The 27,974-nt window shown below is 46.3% G+C and overlaps 2 protein-coding genes across 9 annotated transcripts; both read right to left on the bottom strand.

The window, feature by feature from the left end:
• Nucleotides 1-967: 967 nt before the first annotated feature.
• On the bottom strand, nucleotides 968-13,488 carry TXN2 (thioredoxin 2). 3 transcript variants are annotated; one of them, XM_083574002.1, is made up of 4 exons: nucleotides 13,344-13,488; nucleotides 10,180-10,460; nucleotides 7,777-7,900; nucleotides 968-1,678 (listed from the first exon to the last, which is right to left on the bottom strand). In XM_083574002.1, exons 2-4 carry the CDS (start codon nucleotides 10,458-10,460, stop codon nucleotides 1,562-1,564), a joined length of 522 nt encoding a protein of 173 aa, XP_083430128.1. In that variant the 5' UTR covers nucleotides 13,344-13,488; the 3' UTR covers nucleotides 968-1,561. The 3 variants fall into 3 exon arrangements, with proteins under 3 accessions (XP_083430128.1, XP_083430129.1, XP_083430127.1); XM_083574003.1 differs by lacking the exon at nucleotides 13,344-13,488 and adding an exon at nucleotides 13,182-13,323; XM_083574001.1 differs by lacking the exon at nucleotides 13,344-13,488 and adding an exon at nucleotides 13,165-13,308.
• A 1,567-nt stretch (nucleotides 13,489-15,055) lies between these two features.
• On the bottom strand, nucleotides 15,056-26,740 carry FOXRED2 (FAD dependent oxidoreductase domain containing 2). 6 transcript variants are annotated; one of them, XM_083573999.1, is made up of 11 exons: nucleotides 26,406-26,631; nucleotides 25,833-25,936; nucleotides 24,943-25,055; nucleotides 23,669-24,447; nucleotides 23,103-23,354; nucleotides 21,874-22,140; nucleotides 21,521-21,687; nucleotides 20,417-20,582; nucleotides 19,018-19,259; nucleotides 18,531-18,701; nucleotides 15,056-18,140 (listed from the first exon to the last, which is right to left on the bottom strand). In XM_083573999.1, the coding sequence occupies exons 4-11, from the start codon at nucleotides 24,193-24,195 to the stop codon at nucleotides 17,878-17,880; spliced, it is 2,055 nt and encodes a 684-aa protein (XP_083430125.1). In that variant the 5' UTR covers nucleotides 24,196-24,447; nucleotides 24,943-25,055; nucleotides 25,833-25,936; nucleotides 26,406-26,631; the 3' UTR covers nucleotides 15,056-17,877. The 6 variants fall into 6 exon arrangements, with proteins under 6 accessions (XP_083430125.1, XP_083430126.1, XP_083430123.1 ...); XM_083574000.1 differs by having other exon boundaries at nucleotides 25,633-25,936; nucleotides 26,406-26,606; XM_083573997.1 differs by lacking the exon at nucleotides 25,833-25,936 and having other exon boundaries at nucleotides 26,406-26,726.
• Between the last annotated feature and the right edge of the window lie 1,234 nt (nucleotides 26,741-27,974).

Raw genomic sequence — 27,974 nt, 5'->3', positions numbered from 1 at the left:
AAGTATTCCTATCCATCACGCTCTCTGCCTCTGGCAAGGATTAGCATCCCTGTTTAACAGGAAGTATGTAGCAGCCCAAGGCGCTGAGAAATCCCAACTACTGCCAGCTCCCACATTTTGACTGTTTAACCTCTAGGGCCATACTCAACAGAAACAGAGACTGCTTGACCTTAGAAAATAGTCACCAGTGTTTTTATTTTCTATGAATTTGGCACCCATGTTCCCAGCTGTGGTTATATTGTTTGCCAATGCACCACCCCCTTCCTGAAGATTTCAAAGATGATCTGCAAAGAAAGCATTTCATGTTCATCACTGAAAAACTTCAGGGCTGGCCTCTGTTCCATGATGGTGGAATGGGCCATCTCAAGAAACAGATGGGAAAATGTCATTAAAGTAGTGGTGGAGAACATGTGGACCTCCAGATGTTCATAGAATCGTAGAACTGGAAGGGACCCCAAGGGTCATCTAGTCCAACCCCCTGCAATGAAGGAATCTCAACTAAAGCATCCATGACAGATGGCCACCCAACCTCTGCTTAAAAACCTCCAAGGAAGGAGAGTTCACCACCTCCCGAGGGAGACCATTCCACTGTCAAACAGCTCTTACTGTCAGAAAGTTCTTCTGGCATTTAGTCGGAATCTCTTTTCTTGTAACTTGAAGCCATTGGTTCAAGTCCTACCCTCTGGAGCAGGGGAAAACCAGCTTGCTTCATCTTGCTGGTTCAGGCTGATCAGACTCCCCATCCCTGCACTACTTTTGCCATGAAGACTGGCATCACTGCAACAGGCTACCTAAGTATCTTCTAGTTTGGTGAAGGATGGGTGATCCCAAGACCCTCCTTGCCAACACTCCCCTGCTCAAACCCACAACCACCCAAGCCAAGTGGAAGGGCTTCAGCTTTCCTGCAGAAGGGAAGAACCTTCTCTCTCAGCTCATGAAGAATTATCTACAAAAAAGGGAACGGAGCAATTACTAAAGCTGTCTTTATTACAGATCTACCAAAAAAAAAAAAAGGGGGGGGGGAGAGAAGATTCCAAACAATGTTTCTCTTCATTTGGTTTATAAACAGCAGCGCACAGGGAGGGGTGTGTGTTGCAGCAGTGGCCAAAGAGAGCCGCATGATTAAAAAGTACCCCTGGACAGAGAGGGTGGGAAGGAAGAGATGTAGCAGGGGAACTGGTTTTTCTAAGGAAGTCTGCCACCATCTCTCATGGGCAGCAGCTGTTAATTGTACAGGATCTGGACTGGAGCAGGATGAGGGAAACTTCTCCCCTGTCTATGTTGGGAGTCTTCCATTTCTTGCCATGGCTATTTGCTGGCAGGCAGCAGGCTCTATTCCTCTTCTCCCACGGAGTAACCAGCCTTCCCATCAAGCTCAGAACCATGGCTGTTTGTCCCCAGCTGAGCTAGAATGGTGCAGCTTGTTCCCTCCCAAAACCAGACACTAGCCCAACTGCTCCAAGGCAGTTCCACTGTCCCTCATCTCCTCCCAAGGAACTAGGCTTAAAAACAAAAAGGGAAAAGAGTCCTGGGGCATATTCACACACTTGTCCTGGGTTGCTCAAGGTCCCATAAGTTTCTTGAGGAAGGCTTCCAGCTGATCCTCATCTTTTATCCCTACAAACTTATCCACCACATCGCCGTTCTTCATAGCCAGGACTGTGGGCACTGCTGAAACCTAGGAACAAAGAAGGAAAGATAGAATAATAGCTGTGCTCCACTGACCTGTGAACATCATTGTAGAAGTCAAAGCAAACATTGAAACAAAGGTAGGACGCTGTAAAAAAGGTGAATGATTAATGTTTCCTCATATTGGAGAGCTCCTAAGAAATTGAACAGGATCACTTGGATTTGGGGTGGGGTGGGGGTTGTTTTAGTTTTAGAAAGATGACTGTCAAAGGCGTACAGCTCCAGTATGGAGTTTGCATTTGGCAGAAAGGAAGTTTCTGCTGGTACTCTGCATGATAACAAATGCACTTTCCTGCTTGGAAAACAGAGTAAGGCTGGGATGGCTAATCTATAGCCCTCCAGATATGACTGGACTACAGCTCCCATCAGGCCCAGCAAGCATGGTCTGAGGCAAAGGTCAAGGAAAGATGGGAGTTGTAGTCCAACAACATTGGGGGGGGCACAGTTTTCCCCATTCCTGAACTAGAGAGAAGGAAGAGACAGCCCTAGTGTGAAGCTGCACTGCCAACTTTCTGAAAAGCAGGCTCTCTGGTAGAGGAAGAGCTGACCAGGATGCACTCTGCGGCTGCTTAAAAGCTCACCATGCAGTTTGTGTAGCTGTGCAGAGGCACGGCATCTGACTGTCACCTCTGACCATGTGGTAAGAAAGTGTTACTTCCCCCCACTCCCTGCCCAGTTGCACAGGTTTATAGCTACACAGAACTTATAGTACTGCTGGAAGGTTTATGGTTATAGCTTTCCAGACAGGAAGCTTTTAAGCAGCTCCTCCTTGGCTCCTGGTCATCTATTTCTAGCCCGCAACTGACATCAAGTTCACATACAGCAATACTCCAGTTCTGCAGATGTCATTGCCTGACTTCTTATCCCTAAATGTGGTTTTAACTGTGCCCAAACAGAAGTGGAGAGAAAAATGGATGTGTCCCTCTTTGCGGTGTCAAAGTGGTCGAAGAGTGAATATGACAGACTTACAACATCCAGGGTATGTGTGTGGGTGCTTTAGATAGAGGAGGCTCTATATTTGCTTATTTTGTACAATCATTTCTGCCTGTCACAAGGAGGGCACTGAAGCTCTGTCCTCTGGAATCCCACCCCTCTGCCTTCAAATGGTTAGCCAGAGATTTGCTACGTGGTTTCAAACCTGAATTTGCATCCAAAGTAACTACAGTGGTACATCGGATTACATACGCTTCAGGTTACATACGCTTCAGGTTACAGACTCCACTGACCCAGAAATAGTACCTCGGATTAAGAACTTTGCTTCAGGATGAGAACAGAAATCATGCTCCAGCGGCGCAGCAGCAGCAGGAGGCCTCATTAGCTAAAGTGGTGCTTCAGGTTAAGAACATTTTCAGGTTCAGAACGGACCTCCGGAATGAAGTAAGTACTTAACCTGAGGTACCATTGTAACATGCTTTATATCAGGGCTGGGGGAACCCATGGCCCTCCAGATGTTGTGGGACTCTCCATCAGTCCCAGGAAGAATGGTCAATGGCCAGGGATGATGATGGGAGCTGCAATTCAACATCGGGGGGGGGGATATCCAAACTCTGCTTTAAACACAGACTGAGGCCTTCAAATTTCTTAAAGGGTAGAGCACAACTACTGAATACACATAGCCCAGCCACCAGTATATTTATTCTAAGAGTGATGAAGCAGAACACCAGAAGGCCACATTTGTACCATACATTCAAAGCACCATGATACTACTTTAAACAGTCATGGCTTCCCCGCAAATAATTATGGGAACTGCCGTTTGTTAAAGGTGCTGGGAGGTTATAGGAGGTCTCCTATTCTTCTCCCAGAGTTCCCTGGGAAGAGGGCTTGACTGTTAATCCACTCTAGGAATTGTAGCTCCGTAATAGGAATACAGGGTCTCTTAACAACTCTCAGAACCCTTAGCAAACTACAGCTCCCATAATTCTATGGGGGAAGCAGGGACCGTTTAAAGTGGTATTGTAGCTCTCTAAATGTATGGTGTGAATGTAGCTCACGTTTCTGGAGTCATGCTACACCCCTCCCCCTCCTGCAAGCTGGCTTATTGATCTATCAGCTTCTTACTGCCCAATTTTGACAAAGGATTGAGAGGACAGCCAGGGATCAGGCAACAACAGGAAGAGGATCTGCAGGGGCTTGCTAGCTGAGTACTGCAGGGCCCAGTGCTTTAAAACTGCAGGCTATGCCCCCCCCCACATGTGAGCAAGCCCATTAAAGTAGTCCAGAGACTGACAAGAGAAGAATTTGTAAATATTTCAGAAGGGGCTGACACATTCCACAGCTCCCCTCTGGCGCCCTTATCTGTAGACAGCTCAGCCACTGGGTCGTGTCCTATCCTTATCTTGCCTGCTGTCCATCCCTGGAATGTGCTTTCTCATCAAACACGCTCCCAGCTGCGCTGCGTCTTGCAGCCATCAGCAATTTGCCACACGCAAAGCCTCCCCAATGGAAAGCCCTGGGAGATCTGGCTTCTCTTTTCCACAAACGCTCTGGACTCAGAAGGCCTGTTTCAGCTGGGCCCCACCCTTTCCCCTCTGCTGGCCAATGCACTGCAGCTCCTTAAGAGTGCCACATCCTATGGTTACTCCAGGATGTGTGTGTGGTTTTTTTTTAAAAGAAAAACCTAATGAAGGCTCAACATACAACAGATTATAGATTATGGTTAATTGATGTTCTTTAGTGCCCTCTAGGGGACAACTATAAAAATTCCTGGGCCCTCAAAACACTCCCAGAAAGCTCCTCTTTTCTTCATTTTAGAAAGAGTCAGATGCTTTACTTGTGGAGACATGTGGGATGCAAATAAGCAATAAAAGCACTTTATAGAGTGAGGATCCAGTACCCTATTCTCCCAATGCCCAAAACTGCAGCCACAAAGCAAGGAACAAGCTGTATATAAAAATGGCTTGCCCTAAGTTACACAGGAAGTCTGGGGCAGAGCAAGGTCTCCTGGGTAGAATGCAAAGAATGTTAACTGCTGAGTCACTCTTCCCGTCCACAGTTTAACACTACAAGGGCTTTTTCTATGCTAGGCATAAATCAATAGGGTGTGGAACATTTAATCGTTCCCCATCCATACCAAGACAGACTCAAAATCTGAATTTAATTCCTGACATGTGAAAAATATATGCTAAGTAAAGGACAGGCAGCTAAGGTCCTCCATTCTTTGAAAACTGGCAAAGACTCCTTAGAAAGTTGTGATTAGGGTTTGAAACTGAATGAAGGTCATAAGAAGATATTAGTCAGGAGGTTTTGAGTATTATGTATGACCTTTATAATTGTATGCTTGGCAGTGCAAGAAGTGTGTGTGTGTGTGTGTGTGTGAGAGAGAGAGAGAGAGAGAGAGAGAGAAAGAGAGAGAGAGAGACAAAAGTTTGAAGCCCAGATTTCAAGGTAGGGCTGGGAATGTCCTCTGCCTGAAATCCTAGTGAGTTACTGCCAGCCAGTTTAGTAGACAATCTTCACAAAAGTCTAACTTGATATAAGGCAGCTTCCTATCTTCCTATGATTTTTGATTCATGGCTCGTAAGTGTTTGCTATTTTAAGAATTTTAGGCAATGTCTTTAAATGAGCAGCAGCTGACCCACTTTCCAGCTCACCCCATACCCTGCGAGGGGTGGGTTTGTTCCACTTCTTCCCCCAAATGCCACTAGAGGGGCTTCTGAAGGAGCATATTTCCTCGAGGGAAGGGGAGAAGAGACAGAAATAGCTGCTTCATGCCAAATAGCTGCCTTTTAGGTTTTAATTTTATAATCAGTGCTTCTCGCCGTAATAGGTTTATTCAAACAGCTTTCGTTGGGTCCACCTGAAAGGCAGCATATAAAATAATGATTGGTTACAGGTCACGTTGTTGAGGTGGGACACCAGGACTCTGGGCAAAGGAGACCAGAAGTTCTCTTTGTTCATTCCACTCACAGCACCATCTGTAAATCACCCAGCGGCTGTGCGAAGAGAAGGGTCATCACTGGAACACTATTGACTCAACTGGAACATAACAAGGGATGGTGGCAGCAAGCCAAAGTTAAGAGGCGGTGGGGAAACTGAAAGAGTTCAAGGCAAGGTGGCGGCAGGCTGAGACAGGCCCCTCTTCCTGCCTCTCTGGGAGAAGTTGCAAATCAAGGAGGGGCCCCTGGCCTGAAAGAGGGAGAAAGGACCAACTAAGCAAGAGGAACAGACATGGGCAGGGCCGGCCCATCCATTTAACAAATGAGGAATTTGTCCCAAGCAATAAACTAGGTCAGCAGGAGATTGCCTAGCGAGCGTTGAAGAAGAAGATGCAGCAGCAGCACCAGGACTTTGGCCCAGGGTGTCCAAATGCCTTCCCTATTTGGGAATCAGGAGAAGGAAGCTCTGGTCAGAGCTGAATCCCTTCTGGGAAGAATCCCTGTGAAATTTTTTCGCAGCAGGAAAATACTTCATGGATGGATGCTCCATTGGGACAGCTCCGGAGCCCAGGGCAGGTCAGGGCCTGCGCGAAGGAATGTACAGGCATTCCAAGGCTCACAGAGGGGGTCCCTCCCTCCCTCTCCCTTCCAAAGAATCTGCCGCAGCAGAAAAGTTGTTGTGAAATTTCCAGGCTGAGATGGTGGGCCGCTGTCTTGTAAACAAGAGCGAGGGAGGGAAGACTGATAGGAGCGGGAGATTTACTGCCCATTTGCATGGAATCTGCAGGACTCAAAAAGCCCAGCAGAGTAGAAAATTGTTTAGGATCTTAAGGCCACAAACTAAAAAGAAGCAAAAATCATTTTGCCACATGAAGACGTCTTATACAAAGCACCAGGTTGCTGGACTTCTAGCCCAGCATTGCTTACTTCAGCTAGTAGTAGCTTTCCAGGATCTTAGGTGCCTCAGCGCCTATTAACTGGAACGCTTTTAATCAGAGATACAATATGGGGCTTTATTCCTGAAAAGCGTACACTCTTTCACTAAGCTATGGTCTTGCCTTTAAGTGAGAATGTAGAGGGAGGGCCAAGCATAGCTTTTCTTGTTTTTAAAGTTTCCACCACCAATTTCCACTGCCCCTCTACCCTTCTAAATTTAAGTATCAGACAAAACTCTTCTGATGTCCTAAGCATCACAGGAAAGGACCAGCCTTCTGTAAAGCTCTGCATATTGAATCTGGTAGCTGATACAGAAAGGATTCTGTAAAAAAAGAACAAACCAACTAAAAAAAAAAGAGGGGGAGTTAAGAATAACAGAATTGTAGAGTTGGAAGGGACCACAAGGGTCATCTACCCTCCACAATGGTCCAACCCCCTACAATGAAGAAATCTTTTGCTCAACAAGCAAACCCACAACCCTGAGATTAAGAGTCTCATGCTCTACGGATTGAGCTATTCCAACTTGTATGAAGAAATAAATTCTAGGCTTACTGATATCTGAAAATGGGTCTTGGAAATATGGCTTTCTTTTACAGGGAATGAGCATCTCTGCTTATGATCACCTTGGTTACAAATGCTATTCTAGACTCTCTGCAGTCCTGCCACCTTCTAAAGCCAGGGGTAGCTGATGTGCTGCCTTCCAGATGCTGTTAAGACTCCAACTCCCATCATCCCAATCACTGGCCATGCTTCCTGGGGCTGTTGGGAGTTGGAGTCCAATGTCCAGGGGGCTAGTCTGGTTCTAAGCCCTCTGATGCCTGCCTGCCTCTTGGCATCCTCCATAATGCAACTACTCTTCCCACACAGTGACCATCAAGACTTGAGTTGGCTGCTCCAGGGTCTCTTCTATCATCACCCAGGGATTCTCTCCCCACAAACAAAGGCTTCTTGCACCACCGGACCTTCATCTCTCTTCTGCCACAGCTCCCCTATTAATTTATTGAATAAATCCATCTTCTGTCACCACTCTCTGGTTTATCTCAGTCAAGACCATGAGTCCCATTGAGCATCCTTTCCCAGCCTAGAGCTCTCCAGATGTTTTGGACAACTGTGCTGGCTGGGGCTGATGGGAGTTGTAGTCCAGAACATCTAGAGGACCCCAGGTTAGAAAAGGCAGCTCCTCCTAGGTTCCTAATCAGAACAAATGAAGAGCAAACCAAGTTGTTCTATGCAACTCATATTCTGTATATTTCTTAGGAGGTTTATGAGCACTTACCTCGTATTCAATGGCTAAGTCTGTGTGGTCGTCAATGTCTACTTTTGCCATCAACACCTTCCCCTTCTGTTTGGCCACGATCTTTTCTAGCCTGGGGCCCAAGATCTTGCAGGGACCGCACCACCTCCAAGGAGAGAAAAAAAATTAAGAGTTCAGTGAGGGAAAAGCAAAGGCAGCAGGAAAAAGGTGGTGAAGCTTTTCAAAACACTCTGAACTCCTCCCCTATTTCCTGGGGTGAGCTTGCCTTTAATAGCTGCAGGAGAAACCCTCTTAACTTTAAATATCAAGCCTGATATTGATTAAATTAAAGAACAGCATGCATGTGCTGGGCAGGTTTACAGCAGTTTTAACAATTCAAAGCCCCGAGCTACAAGGAGCACTTTACAGACAGCTTGGGGTGTTTTCCTGCAAGGGACACTCAAAGGTACGTTTGAGCCACTTTCATGCTGTTTTGTGCCATAGGGTGAATGTGGGACAGAAAGCAGGAGAACCCCATTTTCACTGAGCCCTTAAAAAACCCATTACAGTGGTACCTTGGGTTACAAACACCTCGGGTTACAAACACTTTGGGTTGCAGACTCTGCTAACCCGGAACTAGTACTTTGGGTTAAGAACTTTACCTCAGGATGAGAACAGAAATCATGCACCAGCGGCGCAGCAACAGTGGAAGGCCCCATTAGCTAAAGTGGTACCTCAGGTTAAGAACGGTTTCAGGTTAAGAACGGACCTCCGGAACTAATTAAGTTCATAACCAGAGGTACCACTGTATACATTCTAGCCAATGCAGGTGGTCTTATATTCCCTTTACAAAGTGGTCTAACATCTGCCAGAGAGAGCCCTAAGGGTTAAACAAGAGTGAGTTTGCACACTGAAGTTGCCATGTGATCATTCTGATTAAGGCATGAGCTCCACAATGCAGCTTTCTGTAACCTGGTGCCCTCCAGATGTTTTGAACTACAAGCCCCATCAGCCCTGACCTTGGCTGCGCTGGTTGTGGATGATGGGAGATGTAGTCCAGTAATATTTGCCGGTCACCAGGTTGGGGGAGGCTGCTGTAATGTGTCAAACTATAGCCTATCACATGCTCAGGGAAGATTGATTTAACACTAGGCTGTTTCCTAAGAATGGGAGCACATAAAAATTGTAGCACATCACCTAACTGAACCCAGGCTCTCACACAGAGGTGTTTGGAAAACATCTTGGAACCCTTTCCTTATGCATACAGAAGCCAGAGCCGTAAAAAAGCCCCAGATATACCACTACATGTGAGGATCACACAACAACTATCTGTTTGGTCCAGAGTACACTCATTTAGGATCCCACAGCTAGTTCTCAATCACTGTACCTTGGGCTTAATAGACCTGTGAGTTATCGCCATACAGGACAGTTTTCACAGGTGCTGTTTTTTCCTACACCAGTTTTGCACCTGAGCAGAGGAGACTTCATGTATCAAGGTCCCTTGCAAAACATACTTCGACAAATTTTGTACTGAGTCAGAAGTACGATAGTGAATGGATGCCTTTGCGCCATTTGGGTTATTAAAAAATGTAAGCATGCATTGTTTTGCTTGGTTTTGTTGAAATCAATACAAAAATAAAAACAACATTTTGCCCTTTCAAAAAGAAGAGCATGGGATTGGGGGGGGAGAAAAAACCCCTCCTAATCCTTGATGCAATGACACCTGGACCAAGCTATTCCATGCCACACCTACCTTCGTCCCTTCAGGGCTGTCTGGGACTAACTGCTTTTGAGCTGGCATATTTGGAATGAAGGTACTGAGGAAGTCAGCTAGCTCCCACTGCTTCCGTGGTCGCTAAGCAGCCACCCCCACAGTGGTTCTCGTCTCCTTCCTCTCCCCCCAGATCTGACATGGAAAGTGTCTAGCAAAACAAAAACTCCAATAGCATTTGAGAGCTGCAGGCAGACTCTTGACACAGTTCAACCAAGTTAATTTTTAAGACTGTTTTGATCTGAAAGGTCATGTAGCTACAAAGATGTTTGCAGTCTCTCTTTATTGCTATGGAATAGCTCTAGCTATATTGCAAACAGCCACCACCTACACAATAAAAGCATAAAATAAAAACCTTTCAGCTTTTGCTATTGACTTGTAACAAACGAACAGGGAGATGCAACCCAGCAGCTGCATATTTTTGTTGCATGTAATTAACATAATTCAAGTAACAGAACAGGGAAGATGCCAAATTACTATTAGTGGACATGTCACTATCACCCTACAAGCACTTCATAGCTAGAAGGGGACTCAGAGGACTGGACCATCCACACCATTTATCCAAGGTGTGCATTTGTGCACATTGTGGTCTAATACACACATGAACTAGGGATCAAGCAGGAACTGATGCCGACAACTTTAAGTCAAGGAGAAACAAAACCCTCTGCACTCACTGGGCGTGGAAATCAATCACCACCGGCTTCTCACTCTTCAGAACTCTGTCTTGGAAGTCATCCCCATCCTGGATGTTAAAGGTGTGCCTGAAGACCAAAGTAGTGGAAAATGTCCTAGTAGTTGCAGGCACAGTAGTGAAGGGGACTGGCAGGTGCCAGGTGAGATTGCAGGGCGCAGCCGAAACCCGGCAGAGAAGCAAAGGTGGCTGTGAGCGGAGTGGCGCAGAGAGATGCTTGGCAGGGATGGAGAGGAATGGCCTGAGGAGGAGCTTTTGGGCCATCTGCAAAATGAAAAACAAAAGCAACACAGTTGGGGGAAAGTCAACAGTGGGGGCACTTGCAGCTTCCTGAACTCTGCTGGTGTATTCCCACCACCAAGACCATGGCAGACCTAGCTGTTATTTCACTCTTTCCTTCCCTTTCCAGTCAATTTCAAGGTTCCCCATTCATGCCCCTATCTAGTCTCCACTGTTGCCCATACTCCTGCTTCCTAGGTTCCCAAGCTTTTACCTTATCCATGCCCTCCAGAATTTCAGATACACCAATCATATTTACTGCACACACATCAAAGTGTTGGGCTAATGAAGAGTAAGAAGGGCAGGCCCTACCTGCAGGCTCACCATTTAACCTAAACTACCTTTTGGGTTACAATCTTATCTACTATCTTTACCCTTCAGCTCAGTCTCACTTAAGCACTGTCAGATCACATGTCAGCATGAAGGGCATACTGGAATTATAGTGAATGAAAGAAAAGATCGCCCTTTAACTCTCTGGACAAATATGCAGTCATTCAAACCAGGGGGTAGCTCCTCCCAGTGCAGGCTGGTCCATTAGAGCAAATCTCAGTATGCCCTCAGCCAACTTTCTTCCTGCTTACAACCAGTCCAGGGGGCGGTACTGCCTGTCACCTTCCTCCTCCTGGGTCTCAGTCCTTGTAGAATGCAGCAGGTAGGAGGACTGGGCCAAAAAGTAGTTGGCTCTGCCTGTCATTGGCTCTGGGCTCCCTTCTACCAGTCCCAGTGTGTACCAGCCATCACTGATGCTCCGCAGTCAAATCACACTTTTAAACCTTCCTTTTTGGTTGCTCCTGCCTACTCCAGTCCTGTAGTTCTAGCCTAGTCCAAGCTGGTGGATACCAGTCTTTTTACTGAATAGTTCTTATTTGCAAGAAATGTCCTCTGATGGCCACGGTGGGCCCAATTATCATATTGGAACATCAACATCTTCCTTTCTGTAGCACACTATTACCACTGTGATTTCGGCTGGGTTTCTCAGTGTGGGAAAATGCTTTACCATTCTGATCCTAACAACCTGTGAGGCACAACCGATTGTGTGATAGGTAGAAAGCAACCTGCCCAACTTCATTTTTTGGTTATTCTTAAAGTTCATTACCTGACAACTACAATCCGGCTGCTCAACTAACACTTATATGCACCAACTGTGGTACAAACTACTGTAGTACAGCTAGTCACACTTAGCTCTTCTGAGTGTTCAAAACACTTGACATGTATTCTGGGAAAGCTCAGTCAGTATAGCATAAGACTCTTAATCTCAAGGTTGTGGGTTTGAGCCCCACATTGGGGGAAAGATTCCTACATACCAGGGGGCTAGATGACCCTCACGGTCCCTTCCAGCTCTATAATTCTATTACTCATTACTTCAGCAAGCTTCACAACAGCCCTGTAAGATTATTATCCCCACAGCAGCAAGACACTTCCATAGGGGCTAGTAGTGTGCAGAAGAGGAGGGCATTTTCACCAATCTCAGATAAACAACAGCACTAAGCTACCAAATTTCTTGCATCAACAGGCTGGACTAAATGACATATGAGGTCCCTTCCAAAATACTCATAAAGGATGCTATGGGAAAATTTTTATTTTATTTACTGCCTCAAAATATAAGCAGAACACAAACACTGTTGTAGTTTTCTTACAACTGGAGTGCATTCGCAAACAATATGTTTTCTTTAGCACTTTATGAGGTTTGCCTCTTTGGTTGGTTGGTTGGTTTGGCCTAGCACCACCCACCTACTTTGAAACAAATTTTGATTGCATCTGCTTCAAAATGTGTTTTCCTAAAACATATTTACATGCAAGAAAGGATGTTTTCTGTAACAAACCACCTTTTATAAAACATTTTAACTTTCAAAACACTAAAGTTTGCAAAATTTAGTGCAGCTGATTAAAAAGATATTTTCTTAAGTAAAGGCAGGCAATGTTGCATTATTCAAATACAATATTAAAACCCAGTATTAGGTAAACATTTGTTGTTGTTTAGTCGTTTAGTCGTGTCTGACTCTTCATGACCCCATGGACCAGAGCACTCCAGGCACTCCTGTCTTCCACTGCCTCCCGCAGTTTGGTCAAACTCATTATTGACATGCAGTTGATATTTAACTGCCCTAAAATGCATTTGAATATAACAGAAGGATATATATTGGATATATATTTCTAACCTTCTGTCCTACCCTGGTTACCCTCCAGTCAGCTTAATTCCTAACCAAGTTTGCCAGCTCCCCCCACCTTTAACTTTGGCACCTATATGCCAAAGGGAAAAAAATAATAAAGAACAATTTGACAGGGCAGAAAAGTGATGAGAAAAGTTCCATTTGTTACACTTCTGTGCATTTGGTAATCGGGAAGGAGACGGGCGTTTTTCTGAAAGTGAGCTGGCAAGGCTGCTTCCATTCCACATCTCTTCTTATTTTGATTTCTAGAACAGGAAGAACTGAAGCTCAGAATCTAACCCATGGCCTCAAGACTCGCGATCTGAGAAACCTCCTCCGCCGGCCTCAACCAGAGGCTGCGGTTACGGAAGGGTGAGAAAAGCGCACTCTGCACATGTTCAGAGGCAATCTCGTCTGCTCTACAAACTGGTTGAAATGAAGCCCAGCTTATTAGTGCCGCTTAACTAATTGCCATCCTGGGCTCTTTGGTGGAGGCGGGATAATAATATAAGTTGAAGTAACATAATAATAATGGTCACCATCATAAGTAATTCACGTTTCACTTGAGCTCCTCCATTTCCTCTACTAGCCCCTCTCCACTCCGGTCCAGCGGAGAAAGTGTTACTCGTGAGTAAACAGGCACAGGCCCCCATCTGCTGTGCAGCCGGGTCAGCGACACCCCCCCCCCCGCGCGACCTTCTCCCTTCCACCTTCTCACCTTTCAGCCCCTCTTTACAGTGTCTCGCGGCCGCCACACTGTGGAATCAGACGGGCCGGACTCTCCTGCCAGCCGATTGGAGCAGCCGTGGGAGGAATGTATACATTCTGGCTGGATGATTGGCTGGCGAAAGGGAAGCTGTTGAGAAACCTGGGACGTGGTTGGGCTAAGGAGGGCGCGTTCGGCCCTCAGAGGAGCGCGTCCTCCGCGCGCTTATTGGTTAAAACGCAGCCGCTCCGAACGCTGGGGAGTTGGAATTTTCACGCAGCCTCGGGTTTGATTGGCTAAAAAGCGCCAGTCGAAAGCAGGAATCTGCGTCAGCGCTGTGGCCTCGCTCCTCGCATCGGGGAGCCAAGGTCAGAGTACACAGGATGTGCTCAGGGAGGTGGTACGAAAGGCGGGTTCCCAACTTGTTCATTTCGGGGTTAATAATAATAATAATTTATTATTTACACCCCGCCCATCCGGCTCTCCTAAGAGCGCGCCGTTATCTTGGCTTAAATCAGTTAAGCTGCAATTTTTGTTTATTGTCAGACGCTCTATCTATCTGTCTGTCTGTTTGTTTGTTTGTTTGTTTGTTTGTTTGTTTGTTTGTTTGCTTACTTATTTGCTTACTTACTATACCGCCCTTCATCAGAGGATCGCTTTGATTGTTAGAATAGAATAAAGCAGGGAGGGCAGAAGGCTGATCGGAATCTATTTGTAGATCTTGGGGGTGGTTCGCAGTAGATTGGCAAAAGGTTTCAGATTCTCAGTGGGAAAGTAAAACTTCCTATACAACCCAGTACTGTGCTGCTGCTCTCCGGCAGTGCACGCTGACGCTAGGACGGAGGACTTTTTTCCTACCACCATTACATTACTGCATAAAGTATCCTCAAGGCGAGCTACAGTGTTTCTCCATGAACTTTTATGGATTTTCAGGGCTTTTTCAGAGAAAAGGGTTATCCATGAAGTTCAAAGTTTTAGGTCGATTTGTGAAAACTACGTAGTGACACCTGCGCTGCGCTCCCTTACACTCGTGTTTCACTGTGTAGCCATTTTTGATACACACAGTTTGCCCATAGAAAACAATTCAAAACTGCATTAAAAAAAAAAACATGGCGACGTCTTTGCTTGTTTGATTCCTTGTTTATTTGGAGGTGTGAAGAAGGTTCAAAACAAGTTATATGGGGGATGGGGTGGGCAGGTGTGGAGGACTCCCTGGTCCTGAATGGGATAACTGTGCCCCTGTGTGGCCAGGTGCGCAGCTTGGGAGTCATTTTGGACTTGCAGCTGCCCATGCAGGCGCAGGTCAGTTCTGTGTCCAGGGCAGCTGTCTACCAGCTCCATCTGGTACGCAGGCTGAGACCCTACCTGCCCACGGACTGTCTTGCCAGAGTGGTGCATGCTCTGGTTATCTCCTGCTTGGACTACTGCAATGTACTCTACATGGGGCTACCTTTGAAGGTGACCCGGAAACTACAACTAATCCAGAATGCAGAAGTGAGACTGATGACAGGGAGTGGCTGCCAAGACCATATGACACCAGTCCTGAAAGACCTACATTGGCTCCCAATATGTTTCCGAGCACAATTCAAAACCCTAAATGGCCTCAGCCCAGTATACCCGAAGGAGCGTCTCCATCCCCATTGTTCTGCCCAGACACTGAGGTCCAATGCCAGGCTTTATGAATCACCCTCCCCATTCCATAGCTGAGCAAAGACAGACACGACTTTTGTAGGTGGGGTTGGAAAACACTTTTTTCCTTTTAAAGTTCATCACAATAATACAACCATACAAAACTTATATGCAATATACTACACCATTACAACAGCTGATCCATTTGATCATGACATATATCTTAAAATAAGTTAATAAAAATACTGTTCTGAAAAAATGAACATATAAAAAAGAAACTGCGAATTTCCCAGTCTGCCACAGGACCACTAAGTTCTGTGCAAATAATCTGAATGTGACCTAGGCACTGACAGCAGAGTAATGGGTTGCTGAGCTACTCAGGTATTCTAACCTGGCAAACAGCAAGGGCATAGTCTCTGTGGAGCAGTAGCAAAGCCCATCCTCTCTGAAGAACGTCTTGCAAAATCACTGATTTTGGTAAACTCTGGCTTTGGCTGGTGAAGCAATACTTTTGCAATCTCCAGCCCTAACCCCTGACACATTTGTATTAATTTGAGCCTTGGCCATGCTGAATCTGTGTTCTGGGTTGAGACAGCTGTACTGATTACACTTAGGAAACAGCAGCAATACTTGGAAGTAGAAGAAGATTGAGGGTGGTATTCAACTAAGCCTTAGACCCATTACAATAGACCCACTGAAATGAATAAACATGACAATGGAATAGACTGCTTTGGAAGGCGATGGACTCTTATCCATTGGACGTTTTGAAAAAGAGGTCGGATGGCCATCTGTCAGGGATTCTTTAGCTGTGATTCCTGCACTGCAGTAGGTTGGACTAGATGACTTTGGGGGCCCCTTCCAACTCGACAATGATTTTAAGTCAAGTAATTTCAATGAGTCTACTCTGAGTCAAGCTTAGTTGACTACCAATCTGAGTACCTTGTTAAGGATGATGAATGAAATGCTGAGAGGAATGGCGGTAGCCTGATAGTGGCACACTCTCAAGCGAGAAAGTTCTGCAGGTTTCTGGTGTGGCCTCAGGTTGAACTGAACAAAGGCGATCCCCTCTCTTGGTACTGCATCTGTCTTTCACCCCAAGACACACAGAGAAAAGGGTGACAGAAAAAGGACCACTTTCTAAAGCATTTTTTTAAAAAGAAAACCATCAGTTAAAGGCAACACATATGCTGTCAATAGGTTCTTTGGAGTAATTACAGGAATATAAGCGGAGAGGGAGAGAATAAGGCTGTATATACTGAGTCTGCACTATCTTTTAGATAAGGAATTCAAATCTCCCAGTATGACAGATTTGTATTATCATCACATGCACCAACTTAGCCAGAGGCCCCTAAGTGCAAAAGACCTAGAAAAGTATTAGACATAGTTTTTGGCGCTACATGTGCCAATGGGAGCTTGTTCCTCTACTCCTCTAATGCAGCCTGGTGAAGCATTTTGCCAGTGTTTATTTTCAGTTTTGCAGAATCCTGGCTCGTTATGAATGAACTAGATATCCTGGTTTAGAACAATTTATTGTCAGTTTCAAAACAAGCCAACTTCAAACCACAGGCCAAGAAGCCAGCTTCTTTATCCAGAGTTTGTTTTAAACCAGGATCTCTGGTTTTAAAGAGTCATTGAAGAGACAGAATAAAAAAAGTGATGCCTTTGGGCCCAGAGATTGTCTGCATGCAAAATATGTGCAGCCACTGTGTCGCGGGTCTTTCCCTTCCATGTGCCCTAACCCTGTAACTTCATCCTGCCAAGTTCTAAATTTGCAGCAGTGTTTTGGTTAGGCATGGGACCCCTTTTCATTTCAATTCTCCAGCCCAAATGGTAGGCGAGAAATGAGGTTTAAGTATTTATAGATAAAGCAAGAGGGCTAAAATGTATCCCTTACAATGAGCATGAATTGCTGGAAAGGTGTCTCCCCAGGAAGCACAAGTGCCGTGATTGTGGCAGGAAGAAGTCTATTCTGTCCATCTGCTAAAGAGCAAGGGAATATAGATAAGAGACGGACTCTTTCCAGTTTGGTCTGCTGGAAGTGTGTAGGGGTGCAATAAAGTGCAGATAGTTTTCCTACCTACTCTTACATTTTTTTAAAAAAATAGGATATTACAAATACAATCACAATAGAAAATAAAAATTCATCACAACTGAACTGAATTAAGGGAGGTTTCTAACTGGGTGTAGTGCAAACAGGAGAGAGATTTTGTTAAGAGTGCAGGAATTCTCCTTCCTTTCAAGGGCAAGCTGGCACACAAGAATGCCAGTTCTGCGGAACAAGTTGATGACTGTGGCAGCAGTGCATTTTGTCAAACATGGAACAAAGGGATCCAGGTCTAGCTGCTCATCCTTAGCAGAGTCTTGAGACATCCCCCCCCCTTCTCTCCTGGATACAATAATATCTCCCTGCATTGGACATTAGCAGCATTCCTTTAGCCAATACTACCGAACTGATTGTAAAGTCATGCACATACAAAATCTGCAAGGATATGCAAGGACAAAACAACACATAGCATCCATAACCAACGACTTCTGCTGTGGACCACCACAAAACATGCAGTCAGGAATAATATTTTGTGACAAGTCATCTGTGCAATCCCTTTTTCTCCCTTGCGACAAGCTAGAGACTGGCCCCTACAGCAGAAATGCAACACCATCAGCAGGCTATAACAGTGAACAGGAGCGACAGGATGCCTCAGCATTACCCAGTTTCAGCCCTCACTTATCCTGTAAAGGACTCTGCTCTTCATAAATTACAACAGATCTACACAAGTCTTTGGCAAGTCATGGTCCCCCATAAAGGAATGGGCAGGAATCCAAGTCAAGTATATGCAGTGGAAGCTGGAGCCCCAGGAGAGGTCAATGTCATGGTACCGTGACCACAATCCTTGTGGTTTTTGATGCAGTCTAAGGAAGGCTAAAGTTCATCCTTGGTGCTTATGAGATGCTGCAGCTGGTGGTTTGGCATCATGTGGTCTTCCAACAGAGGGTCATGTGACTGTATACTGCCAGTTTCCCGCTCATCTGGGGAGTCCACAGCAGTGTAGTCTTCAAGCAGTCCTGCTTCTACTCCATGACGACTAAGCCTCTCATTACCCATGAGCCCTTGCATTCTCATGTATCCCTGCTGGCAGAAGGGAGGCAATTTCTGACGCGTGAGGGCGAACAGGAAGCAGGATTCTAAACAGAAGGGGGGAAATGTTCCACGTTAACATCCTAATGAGTGTTACCATCCTTATGAACTTTTAAATTAAAAAAATCCAGCCTGAACCTACAAATCAAAGAGATTGGTAATATTAATATTTTACACCAACATTGATTAAATTTCTCTATTTAGCTTACAAGTTGGGGCAGGGGGTTACTTGTATGTAACTCACTTCCTAAGCAGAAAACACTAGTGGCTAAATGGCTTAGGGAAGGAGCTGTAGCTCAGTGGTAAGAGAAGACACAAGATTCAAACCCTGATATTTCCTTAGTTGTTAACTGGCTCCCCTCCACCATCTTCTTCTTTTTTTTTTTTTGCCTCACCCCAATACACAGTAGTTTCCAGTCAACCAGTCCGCAGGTTACCTGCATAGAATCTGCGCAGGTCCGTTTCCAAGCAATTCTCCAAGAACCGTCTCAGCGGGAGGATGTGGGCATTTGGAGCGGTCCAGTCTGTCAGAAAGTCCTCCACAATGTGATGGATGGCGTCTGGGCGGGGCAAGGGCCAGTCTGGTGGGCAGAGCCTCATTTCACGCTCTGTTGGGAGAGTCGTTGGGAGCGCCAAACATAAACGTACATTCAGGATAAAGAATCGAGGGCAAGTAGGCAGGACAGGAGGAATGGAGAAAGTTAACAAAAGAGGAAGGAAGCAATGGAGGCATCACTTGAAAAGGCAGCAGGAAAGAACTGAAGGAGATGGGGCTGGGTGGGGTGGGGTGGGCAGACATGGTGGGCCAGATGTTTCCCAAGCCTGACTCAAGGTTTCTAACATTCCCCCCTAAAATGGGTAGAGAGGCACAACAATGAAAAGCAGGAATGCTTGCAGGAAGAACTGAAAACCCACTTTGCTTACCCGTAGGGAGGCGTTTGTAGTAATAAATGACAGGATGCAGGAAATTGGACTGCCAAGCATGGCGTGCTTCACCCACAGCGCGGTTGTAATAGAAGACGTCCTTGTCAGCCCCAGAAAAATTCTTCCCATACTCCATCACAATGACAAAAAGCCCATTCTGAACTTTTTTACCCGTGCGCCATTCCAGGTCTTGCAGGACCCCAACCGGATACTCCTCCAGATACTCAAATTCTGTGGCATTCCTAGGCACAACCAGAACAAATAGTCTTGGGCTCACTTAGCAGAACATGCAGGTGCTGGTGGGCTCAGAAGACTAGATAAGACTGCACTCTCCCACCCAGGAATACTGGCTTCACAGCTTGCTGGTGGTCCTAGACCTTGCTTTACTCCTAGCAATGGCTACTAGCCAATGACTACTATGCTCCACCTCAATGGCCAAAGGCTTAAGGCTTCTGGATCCCAGTTGATGGAAACCACAGGAGGTGAGAGCACTCTTGTGCTTGAATCTTCCTTATGCTTTTCCCACAAGAATCTGGTTGGCCACTGGGGGAATAGGATGCTGGTCCAGACTGACCACTGGTCTGATCCAGGATGTTCTGCTTGTGTTCTTATTCTAGGATTGTCTAGAAGGCTGGTATTGTGTGCCCTCTGCTGGAAGAGATATCTGAATAATTTCATTCATGCCTTAGTGACCATGTGAGGGTGCCCATGCGAAAGGGTTGTAGCTCAGTGGCAGAGCACATGAAATCTCAAGGTAAGGCAGTCAGGGCAGGCAGGACTGAGTAGACAAGACAGTCTGACTCAAGGCCACAGTATAAGATTGCTTGAAAAACTGCAGCTGCTACCATCCTATTTGTGTTGGGTAGGAGTTGGCACAGTCATATTACACCTGCTCTGAAACACCTACTGGACCCAATTCCAGGTGCTGGCTTAGTCCTATGCTGTCTGGGTCCCTGGTACTGCAAGGACCTGCCTATTCCAAATGAACTATCCTGAAATGCCGGGATGGGAAACCCCTGGTTCTCCAGATGTTGCTGGATCACAGCTCCCATCTTCCACTGACTATGCTGGCTGGGCTTGATGGGAGCTAGAGTTCAAGAACCTCTGGAAGGCATCAAATTGGCTGCTTCTGGGTTAACAACAGCCAAGGCAGCCCTGCTTCAGGTCCCATCCATCACACCCAGAGGTCAGACTGGCCCCCAAAAGAAGGATGGGCCTTCTTGACTGCCAGAGCTTTAGAACACTATTTCATGGGATGTGTGTTTGGCTCCCTTCCTCCTGGATTCCCGGAATGTCTTGAGGCTACAAAGCAAGGAATGGAAGAGGGAATGGAATTGTGCTGCTAGGATATATTTCTAGGGGCCACGGGAAGGAAACGAAGGGAGTGCTACTCACTCACTCTTTTAGCAGAATGACATCCGCTAGCACACTGAACATCTGATAGAGCCCAGATGCCTCATTCACTCGCTTGACAATGGCATTCGTCAGCTGCATAATGGGGTAGAGGGAGGATGGCCAGGGGACTCCGTGGTGACGGACTTCTAATAAGCGATGAACTACGCGAGCTGCGAGAGGTGGGTAGGGAAAGAGAGAGAAAGAGAGAGAGAGAGAGAGAGAGAGAGAGAGAGAGAGAGAGAGAGAGAGAGATATTACTTTAAAATGTACTTACAAGCTAAGGAGAAAGGAGGACATAAAATGCTGGTTACTCTTCATTCACTATTGTAAATGGTAACATAATTTTAACTGGAACCAGGGGTAGGGAGTCTGCCCCCCCCCAATGATGTTGGACCACAACTCCCATCCTCACTGACCATAGGTCAACATCTGGAGGACCAAAAATTTCTCAACTGATATAAAGAGGTAAAGGCCTCTCATCTTGTAATGATCTTCATGCAATGTCCTCTACTGCTCCAGAGGCAGGTGAGAACTGTTAACAGTGGAACACGGACTGCTTTGGTAGGTGGTGGACTCTCATTTGCTGGAGGTCTGTAAGTAGAGGTCACTTCTCAGGGATGCTGCAGTTGTAAGATTCCTGCACTGTGCAGGGGGTTGAATTAAAGGTCTTCCAAGGTCCCTTCCAACTCTAAAATTATATATATATATATAAAATTTCCACAAACTCCACATAAAGTTGCAATACATAATGAATTTTCCCAGCTCTAAAATTCTATGGTCTTATGTTATTTCCCTTTATTTATAGTAGCATTTCTATTGTTAGTACACTTTGGAAACAACAACAATCTGCATCTGTACTGGTATTGTTTTTCAGGCATTTTCGTTGTTTTATTGCTTGTGTGTTTGCTGACCTGGCCTCCTTTGGGAGGAAGGGCGGAATGTTAATTTTCATAATAAAGACAATAACAAGTGTTGCATTGTTCAATTCAGTTACCAAAACTAATAATAATAAAAAGAAGAGAAACACCCCATACCAGAGCAGCTTCAGTGCTGGGCTGGCTGGCTGACGTTGGCTTTCTCCACAACCCACTCCTGTCTCCAAGCTCACCTGTGTATCGGAACCCGTGAATGAAGCCTCCAGCAGATTTCCTGAAGTCAACTGAGTGGCTTGCGGTTCCCAGAACAAAAAGGCCCCGGGTGGCTTTGGCTTCGTAGCTGGGCTTGATCAGAGGATACTTCTTCTTACTGCCTTTGCCTTGTATCAGCCCCACAGACCTGTGTGGGGTGGGAAAAGGGCAAATGGAGACAGTCGAGACTGAGATACAGTAAGGTTATGGGTGTGTCTGAAAGGATCTCAGCCAAAGTCCAAACCAGAACTTTTCAGCTATGCCCCCTGCCCAGCCCCCACGCCCCCTGGTCTCATGCATCCTCCCTGTCACTTTGGGCCCAGGCCTATCTCACTTGTTGAATATGGAGAAGTCGAATTTCCAGCCGAGGCAGCCAATGGCGCGGTCGTAAGGTGCTCGAGTGGCAAAGTTGTCCAGCTCATCCTGAGGGAGGAGGATGGACTCTGCTTCGCTGCTGTTGCTGTTCTCCAGGTAGAAGCGGAGGGTGATGTGCAGCTTTCCTTTCTTATCCTTGACGAGAACCAAGTCTTCCAAGTCACCTTCCAGAAGCCCATCCAGGGACTTCAGCTGATACGTGTCCAGGAGGCCGTTGTTAATGGCTCTAAGGAAGGGAGCGTTGATTGGTTACATAAATTTAAAAATGGCTCCACATTCAGAGAATTTCCAAGTGGAGTACAGTGGTACCTCGGGTTAAGGTTAATTCGTTCCAGAGGTCCGTTCTTAACCTGAAACTGTTCTTAACCTGAAGCACCACTTTAGCTAATGGGGCCTCCCGCTGCCGCCACGCCGCCGGAGCACGATTTCTGTTCCCATCCTGAAGCAAAGTTCTTAACCCGAGGTATTTTTTCTGGGTTAGCGGAGTCTGTAACCTGAAGCATATTTAACCTGAAGCGTATGTAACCCAAGGTACCACTGTACAGATAACGGGAGCTGAGAATCCAAGAATCGTAGGGTCACAAGACAGATGGGATTTAGCGCTCTGCATGTCAACTGTGGAAATACCATTGCCAGCTGGCGTAGAGAACCTGGTATAAGGCACGCCTTCTATGTAGTCATGTTCTGTATTGGTTTTAATAATGCTGCGGAGGAGGAAGTCCAAAATTTGTTTGACAGCATTTATTGTGTGTTCTTTTGAGAACACAATGGAAAGGCAGTTAAGAAATGTAAGAGAACAGCGACTTGTAAAAGACCCGAGGATAAACAGTGAGGATAAACGCATAATTGGTTTTACTCTTATTTTTAACCTTTTTTGGGGGGGGGGTAGTCACTTTTAGTTCACATTTCAGAAAGTAGCCCATCTGTTCTAGACTACAACTCCCATCAGCCTTAGCCAGCACTGTGCTGACTAGGGCTGAAGGGAACTGTAGTCCAGAACAGCTGGAGAGCACTAGGTTAGGAAAGGCTGGCTGGCTTTGGGAGAGTCCTGGGAGCCAGCATTAAGGGGCCTAGCATGCTGGGCATTGCCCACGCCTCTCTTAAATGATGTTAAATGATGCTTTCCCTATAGCTTTTAGGGCACCCTGGATGTTTAGTTGTCACTTCTCATTGACAAAAGGTTCTTACCTCAAATCTCCAACATAGTGAGTGGCCCAGGAAAGGCGAACACGAGAGCGGCCCACCATGTGCACGAAATTGGTGACGCCCAAAATGTTCTCCGCTGTCTCAAAGGCAGAGTTTCCTCGGCCCAAGATCAGTACAGATTGGCCAACGAAGTCTTCTGGATCGATGGACACAGACTCATAGCCTTCAACGTATTCTGAACCGGGAAAGTTCACTTTGTTAGGAACCCACGTTCCCGTAGCTACCAATAGGACACTGAAACATACAGTAAGGATTTCGATCAGGCTTGCTGAAGGCATAGTCAATCCAGAAGATCTGTTCCAATTTCCAAAGCTATCGCAGGCTAGACAGCAGGGCTGGGGAAGCTGTGGCCCTCCATATGTCATTGGACTCCAAATCCCATCATTGCTGACACTGGCTATGTCATCTGGGGCTGATGGGAGTTGGAGTCCAATAAGATCTGGAGGGCTGTAGGTTCTATAGGAAATTACACTTTCACAATCAGGCCCAATCGGAGCTGTGCCATGTGAACATTTTCCTCCTCTAAGTAGGTTTTCTTCATGACTCACCTGCATTTATAAAACTGAGCATTCTGGTCAGTTAGGATGAAGAAATGGCCATTCCATGCCTTAATGTCCTTTTCCAGCATCACACGGGTGATGGACGTGTTGTAACGCACCTGGAGGTCCAGCATGGAAGCAAAGTCCCCCAGGTAACGCACCATGGCATCAGCGTCTGGGAAAAAGTCCTTGGAGTAGTGTCGAAAGAGCAGCCGGCGGTTGTGGCTGAGTAGCGAGTTCCAGTCATGGCGAAGGTTGAACTCACTGTTGGATTTGCCAGTGTAACGCTTGTTGACGCTAATAAGCTTCCGGTGGCGTGGATACAGGGCAAAGAATCTCCCGGGCGCATGGCTGCGTTCAAAGACCACATAGTCTCGGCCTGCATGTTGGAGGAAATATGCCATCTGCAAGCCCGCGGGGCCAGCCCCAATGACACAGTAGTCATGGTATAGGGCATCAGTAGCCCTGCAGGAGGCCAAACTGAAGGCAAAGATTAACAGAAGTTCTTGCACACACTTTGAAGGAGATGGCATCATACTAGTGGCCAACAGGGTGAAATCTATTCAAGGCAATTCTAAGAGCTGAAAAGACTCAAGTTAAAATAAGTTCAATGAGAACTCCTAAGGGTGCTTAATTATTTGGAACTAGGGTGATATACATCATAGGCTCAGCTTTGTGTCTTGTCTCCTCTCCAAGGTGCTGCAGTCCAGACCACAAAGTGGGATATGCAAGTAGCAGTCACATCAGTATCTTCTGCTGAGGAACCATATTCCAACCACAGACAGGAGCTGCAAGGGTAAGAAGATAGGCAAGTGTCCTATTTGAAAATCATTTCTGCTCCACGCCACTGCAAATCATACTGCCCTGAAAGCTCACACTTCCAAAGCAAAGTTTCACCCTTCTAGACCTGTTTTGTCAGGTCTTTGCTCACCAAATAGTTTTGTGCTGTGAGTGATTGAGCGTGTGTTAGATATGCTATTGTTTGACTCCAACCCCCATTAGCTCCATCTTATATGGCCAATGCTCAGGGATCATAGGAGTTGTAACTGTGGCAACACCTAGAGGGACACAGGTTTCCCATCCCTCTTCTATAGGGATGTATCTAGACAGGAGAGGATGGTGACAAAGCCTGAGAACCACCCACAAAAGGCCACTATACGTGTTACAAAATGAGCTTGCATACTCTGATACACCTCATATATGGTATCTTTTGTGACACATGAATGCTACACACATGGCCTATAGAGGCCTGCTATCTGGGCCTCTTTGGAATGTATTCTTACCATATCAATCAGCTTTACTCCCTGTCTGCATCCACTGTCATATACAGCAACCATTCCATCAGGCTGCAAGAGAGGGAGAGAGATGGGACCGCAGGGCCTCTCCCTGGACTAGGCTGAAAGACAAGCAGTTTTTGGCTCCTCTCCACATTTTTCCATTTCTGCTGTTCGCTACAAAATCTCTGTAACTACCAGTGAGTGCATTCCTCTTTTTAAGTGCTGCCCTTTGCCACTATGTCCCTAGTTCCCATGACAAGGAGTTCTTTCTTTCTTTCATGTTGGTACTGCCAAATGTAGAGATAGAATGGTATGTTCTCGTCACCATGTGTATATCACAAGCCCATAACTTCACTTGTTTTGGGATAATGCCACACGTGGCCCTGGATAAAATGACCATTTACTAAGTTATTGCAGTATATGGCTGGTCAACCAGTTATCTGTGGGAATAATTTTCAGCAGGATGATACACAGAGTGGCGAGATGAAAACGATGACAGTGTTCCTGCTACTTTAAAAAGTTGTGTGGTCCAAACATGGGGAACTGTTTTCCCTCCAGATGTTGCTGAACTACATGTTGTTGGCCAAGTTTTGTTGTTGTTATGTTGTTGGCCAAGTTTTCCCTGCAGTTCAGCAACATCTGGTGGGCCCACCCCGACGCAGATGTTGAAATTTAAACTTACGAAATTGTTCATACATGCTTTACGTAACAGACAAGAGAACTCATCCTGATTCCATACGGGCTCAATTCCATCTACTCCGAGCAGCAGCAACTGCTGGATGGCATTGAACCGGAGATCTTCCATCCTACCACTGAGTGCTTCGTAAATCTGTATTTGTAATATAAATACCATTCTGAGTCTTGGAGGCTAACTTTTAAGAAGTGTGCGTACGTACGAATGACAGTGCTTGAACGGAAAGCAAAAAAGGGCCATTTTCAACGGAACTTATGTTTGGCTATTGCATTCATGTTGTAGATGCAGGAATGCTCATGCAACACCCTGGAACAGATATGAAGGAAGAAGGAAGGCAACAACATAATCCTTCTGCTGAAGAAGCGAACACATCATCCCTGGGGAACAGGAACAACCCTTATCCTGCTTGTGGAGCTCACTGCACTGCTTATTCCCCCTCAGGGAGAAGAGAAGCGTGCTAGCCAAGGAGGATTGGATATAAGCCTAAATGCTAGGCCAATGGTTAAGGGACCTGCACATGTTACTGGGTTCCTGCTCCCCTCAGTCCTAGTCAGCACAGTCCATGGTCAGGGGCCTAAACCTGGTGGAGCTTATCATTTAGCAGCGACATGAACCAACCTCATGGAAATGGGGCTGAAGCTTTTCCTCCCCCAGTAACCTGGCGCGCCTCCTAGAGGACGCCGAAGGGAATAGCACCCAGTGACCATTTCCCTCCGCCCAATGGGATGCGGGGCGAGGCTTAGCGGCGTGTCTGGTGCGTGACGTGCTGACGTACCTGGAGCGTCCGGCCGAAGGGAGGGCGATCAGGTAGGTCTCTGTCTCGTGCGGCTGCCCCGCAGCGGCGCGCGGCGGACGCTCGTCATAAGAGTGCGTGCTGCTCTAGTCCTCCGAGTAAGGGCTGGGCCTTAAAAGATCGCAGCGAAACGCTGTGCCAGAGCGGCGACCCTCCTTGCGCTCTGCTTCTCCTTACTCAGTCAAACCCGCTCGCTCGTGGCGCCCAATCCGGGCAGATGTGCCACGTGACTCGGGCGCCTCTCGAAGCGCGCGACAAACCTTTCCGCGCCGCCTTCATGGAGGCGCTGCTAGAGCGCTTTCCGGGTCACGTGCTGCGAGGGCGAAGCCGAATGGCGTCGCTTTTAAAGGGGCAGACGCCAAAATACCAAATGCGCGCCCCTCCCGCCATAAAATAAAACCAAAACGACTAAAGAGGCCCGTGGCACCCAAGATACGAACATATGTTCCTTTTAGCCCTTAATATTAAGCTCACGGTGCAGTCGTGGCACCCTAAAAGACTGACACATGTATTCTGCTGCAAGAGATTTAATACATCATCTCCTCTGGAGTGCTACACACCTACTTAAAGTAGGGGCCTTTCTTCCAGGTATGTGTCTAGGATTCCAGCCTTTGGTATTTGGTCATTCACATACTTTATAATTTAGTTCCTGGCAGTATCCTTTTAGAATCTAGAACTGACTTGTTTCTAGCGTTTAGGCGCTTTAGATTTTGCATCTATCCTCTCTCCCAGTATGCGAGGGTAGTCGTCAGAATTTACCTCAAAATTGTATGGCCAAATCATGGATTTAGGAAAAAAAGAAAACAATGTAAACCATGGAGCCAAAAAGCCATGAATTAAAACAGGTCCAGATGCAGAAAGCCTGTTTGTGGCCGTTTCTTCTATGCAAAACTCCATGTCATGTCATTCATCTGATACAGCAGTCTGGTCCACAGCTACTCCTTCTCTGGCAATAAAATGCTACACTGCTTCTTTCCATCCCCATAGCCTCGCTATGGCATTGCCATTGTTTTCATGTCTCAACTTCTTCACCATACCAACTCTTATGAGCCCATTCCCCAACCTCAGAGCTGAGAGCAATTCAGTGTCAGAAACATGCCCCAAACCCCATTCAAGCACCTAATCTGTATTTAGTATAGGTGACCGAGGCAGAATCTTATTTTCAGTTGTATCTCTGATATGGAGACAAAAATGTCAGTGTGAAAGCCCAAGGATAGAATTAAACCCCAGAAACCTGAGCAATTGGCTGCTGCCATTTTCATTCCTACTTTCCAAAGTACAGGCCATTCTGTTGTGAGTTGTTGCTCTCAGTGCAATTTTGTGCATATTTAGCATGGCTTACTACAAAGTAAGCATGCACAGCGTTGCAGTCTTTGGGTCACTAGGCAGTAAACAAAAAACTTCCCTTGCTGCTAAAGCAGCAAATGCTGCACCCACCAGTGGTGCATTGCTTCAGTGCTGTGAATTGCTAAAAAGGCAGAGTAATTACATTTGATTGGCAGGTGAAATGACTGGCTGTTTATTACTTGGGATGTGTTTTGGGGATCCAAG

This window comes from Podarcis filfolensis, assembly GCF_964270895.1.
Source record: "Podarcis filfolensis genome assembly, chromosome: 10".
Classification (NCBI taxonomy): domain Eukaryota; kingdom Metazoa; phylum Chordata; class Lepidosauria; order Squamata; family Lacertidae; genus Podarcis; species Podarcis filfolensis.
Note: the sequence above shows the minus strand (reverse complement) of the source record. Positions and strands in the feature narration are given on the sequence as shown.

Bases quoted from the DNA above. Each gene is read 5' to 3' on its own strand.
- TXN2 (XM_083574001.1), bottom strand. From the start codon at position 13,278: ATGGGGGCCTGTGCCTGTTTACTCACGAGTAACACTTTCTCCGCTGGA. The intron at 7,901-10,179 runs GTGAGTGCAGAG...CTCTCCTTGGAG, and splicing joins GTGATTGATTTCCACGCCCA to GTGGTGCGGTCCCTGCAAGA. The intron at 1,679-7,776 runs GTAAGTGCTCAT...CTTTGTTCCTAG, and splicing joins ACTTAGCCATTGAATACGAG to GTTTCAGCAGTGCCCACAGT.
- FOXRED2 (XM_083573995.1), bottom strand. From the start codon at position 24,195: ATGATGCCATCTCCTTCAAAGTGTGTGCAAGAACTTCTGTTAATCTTT. The intron at 21,688-21,873 runs GTGAGATAGGCC...CACCCCACACAG, and splicing joins GACTTCTCCATATTCAACAA to GTCTGTGGGGCTGATACAAG. The intron at 18,141-18,530 runs GTAACCTGCGGA...CCTTCTGTTTAG, and splicing joins CCTGCGCAGATTCTATGCAG to AATCCTGCTTCCTGTTCGCC.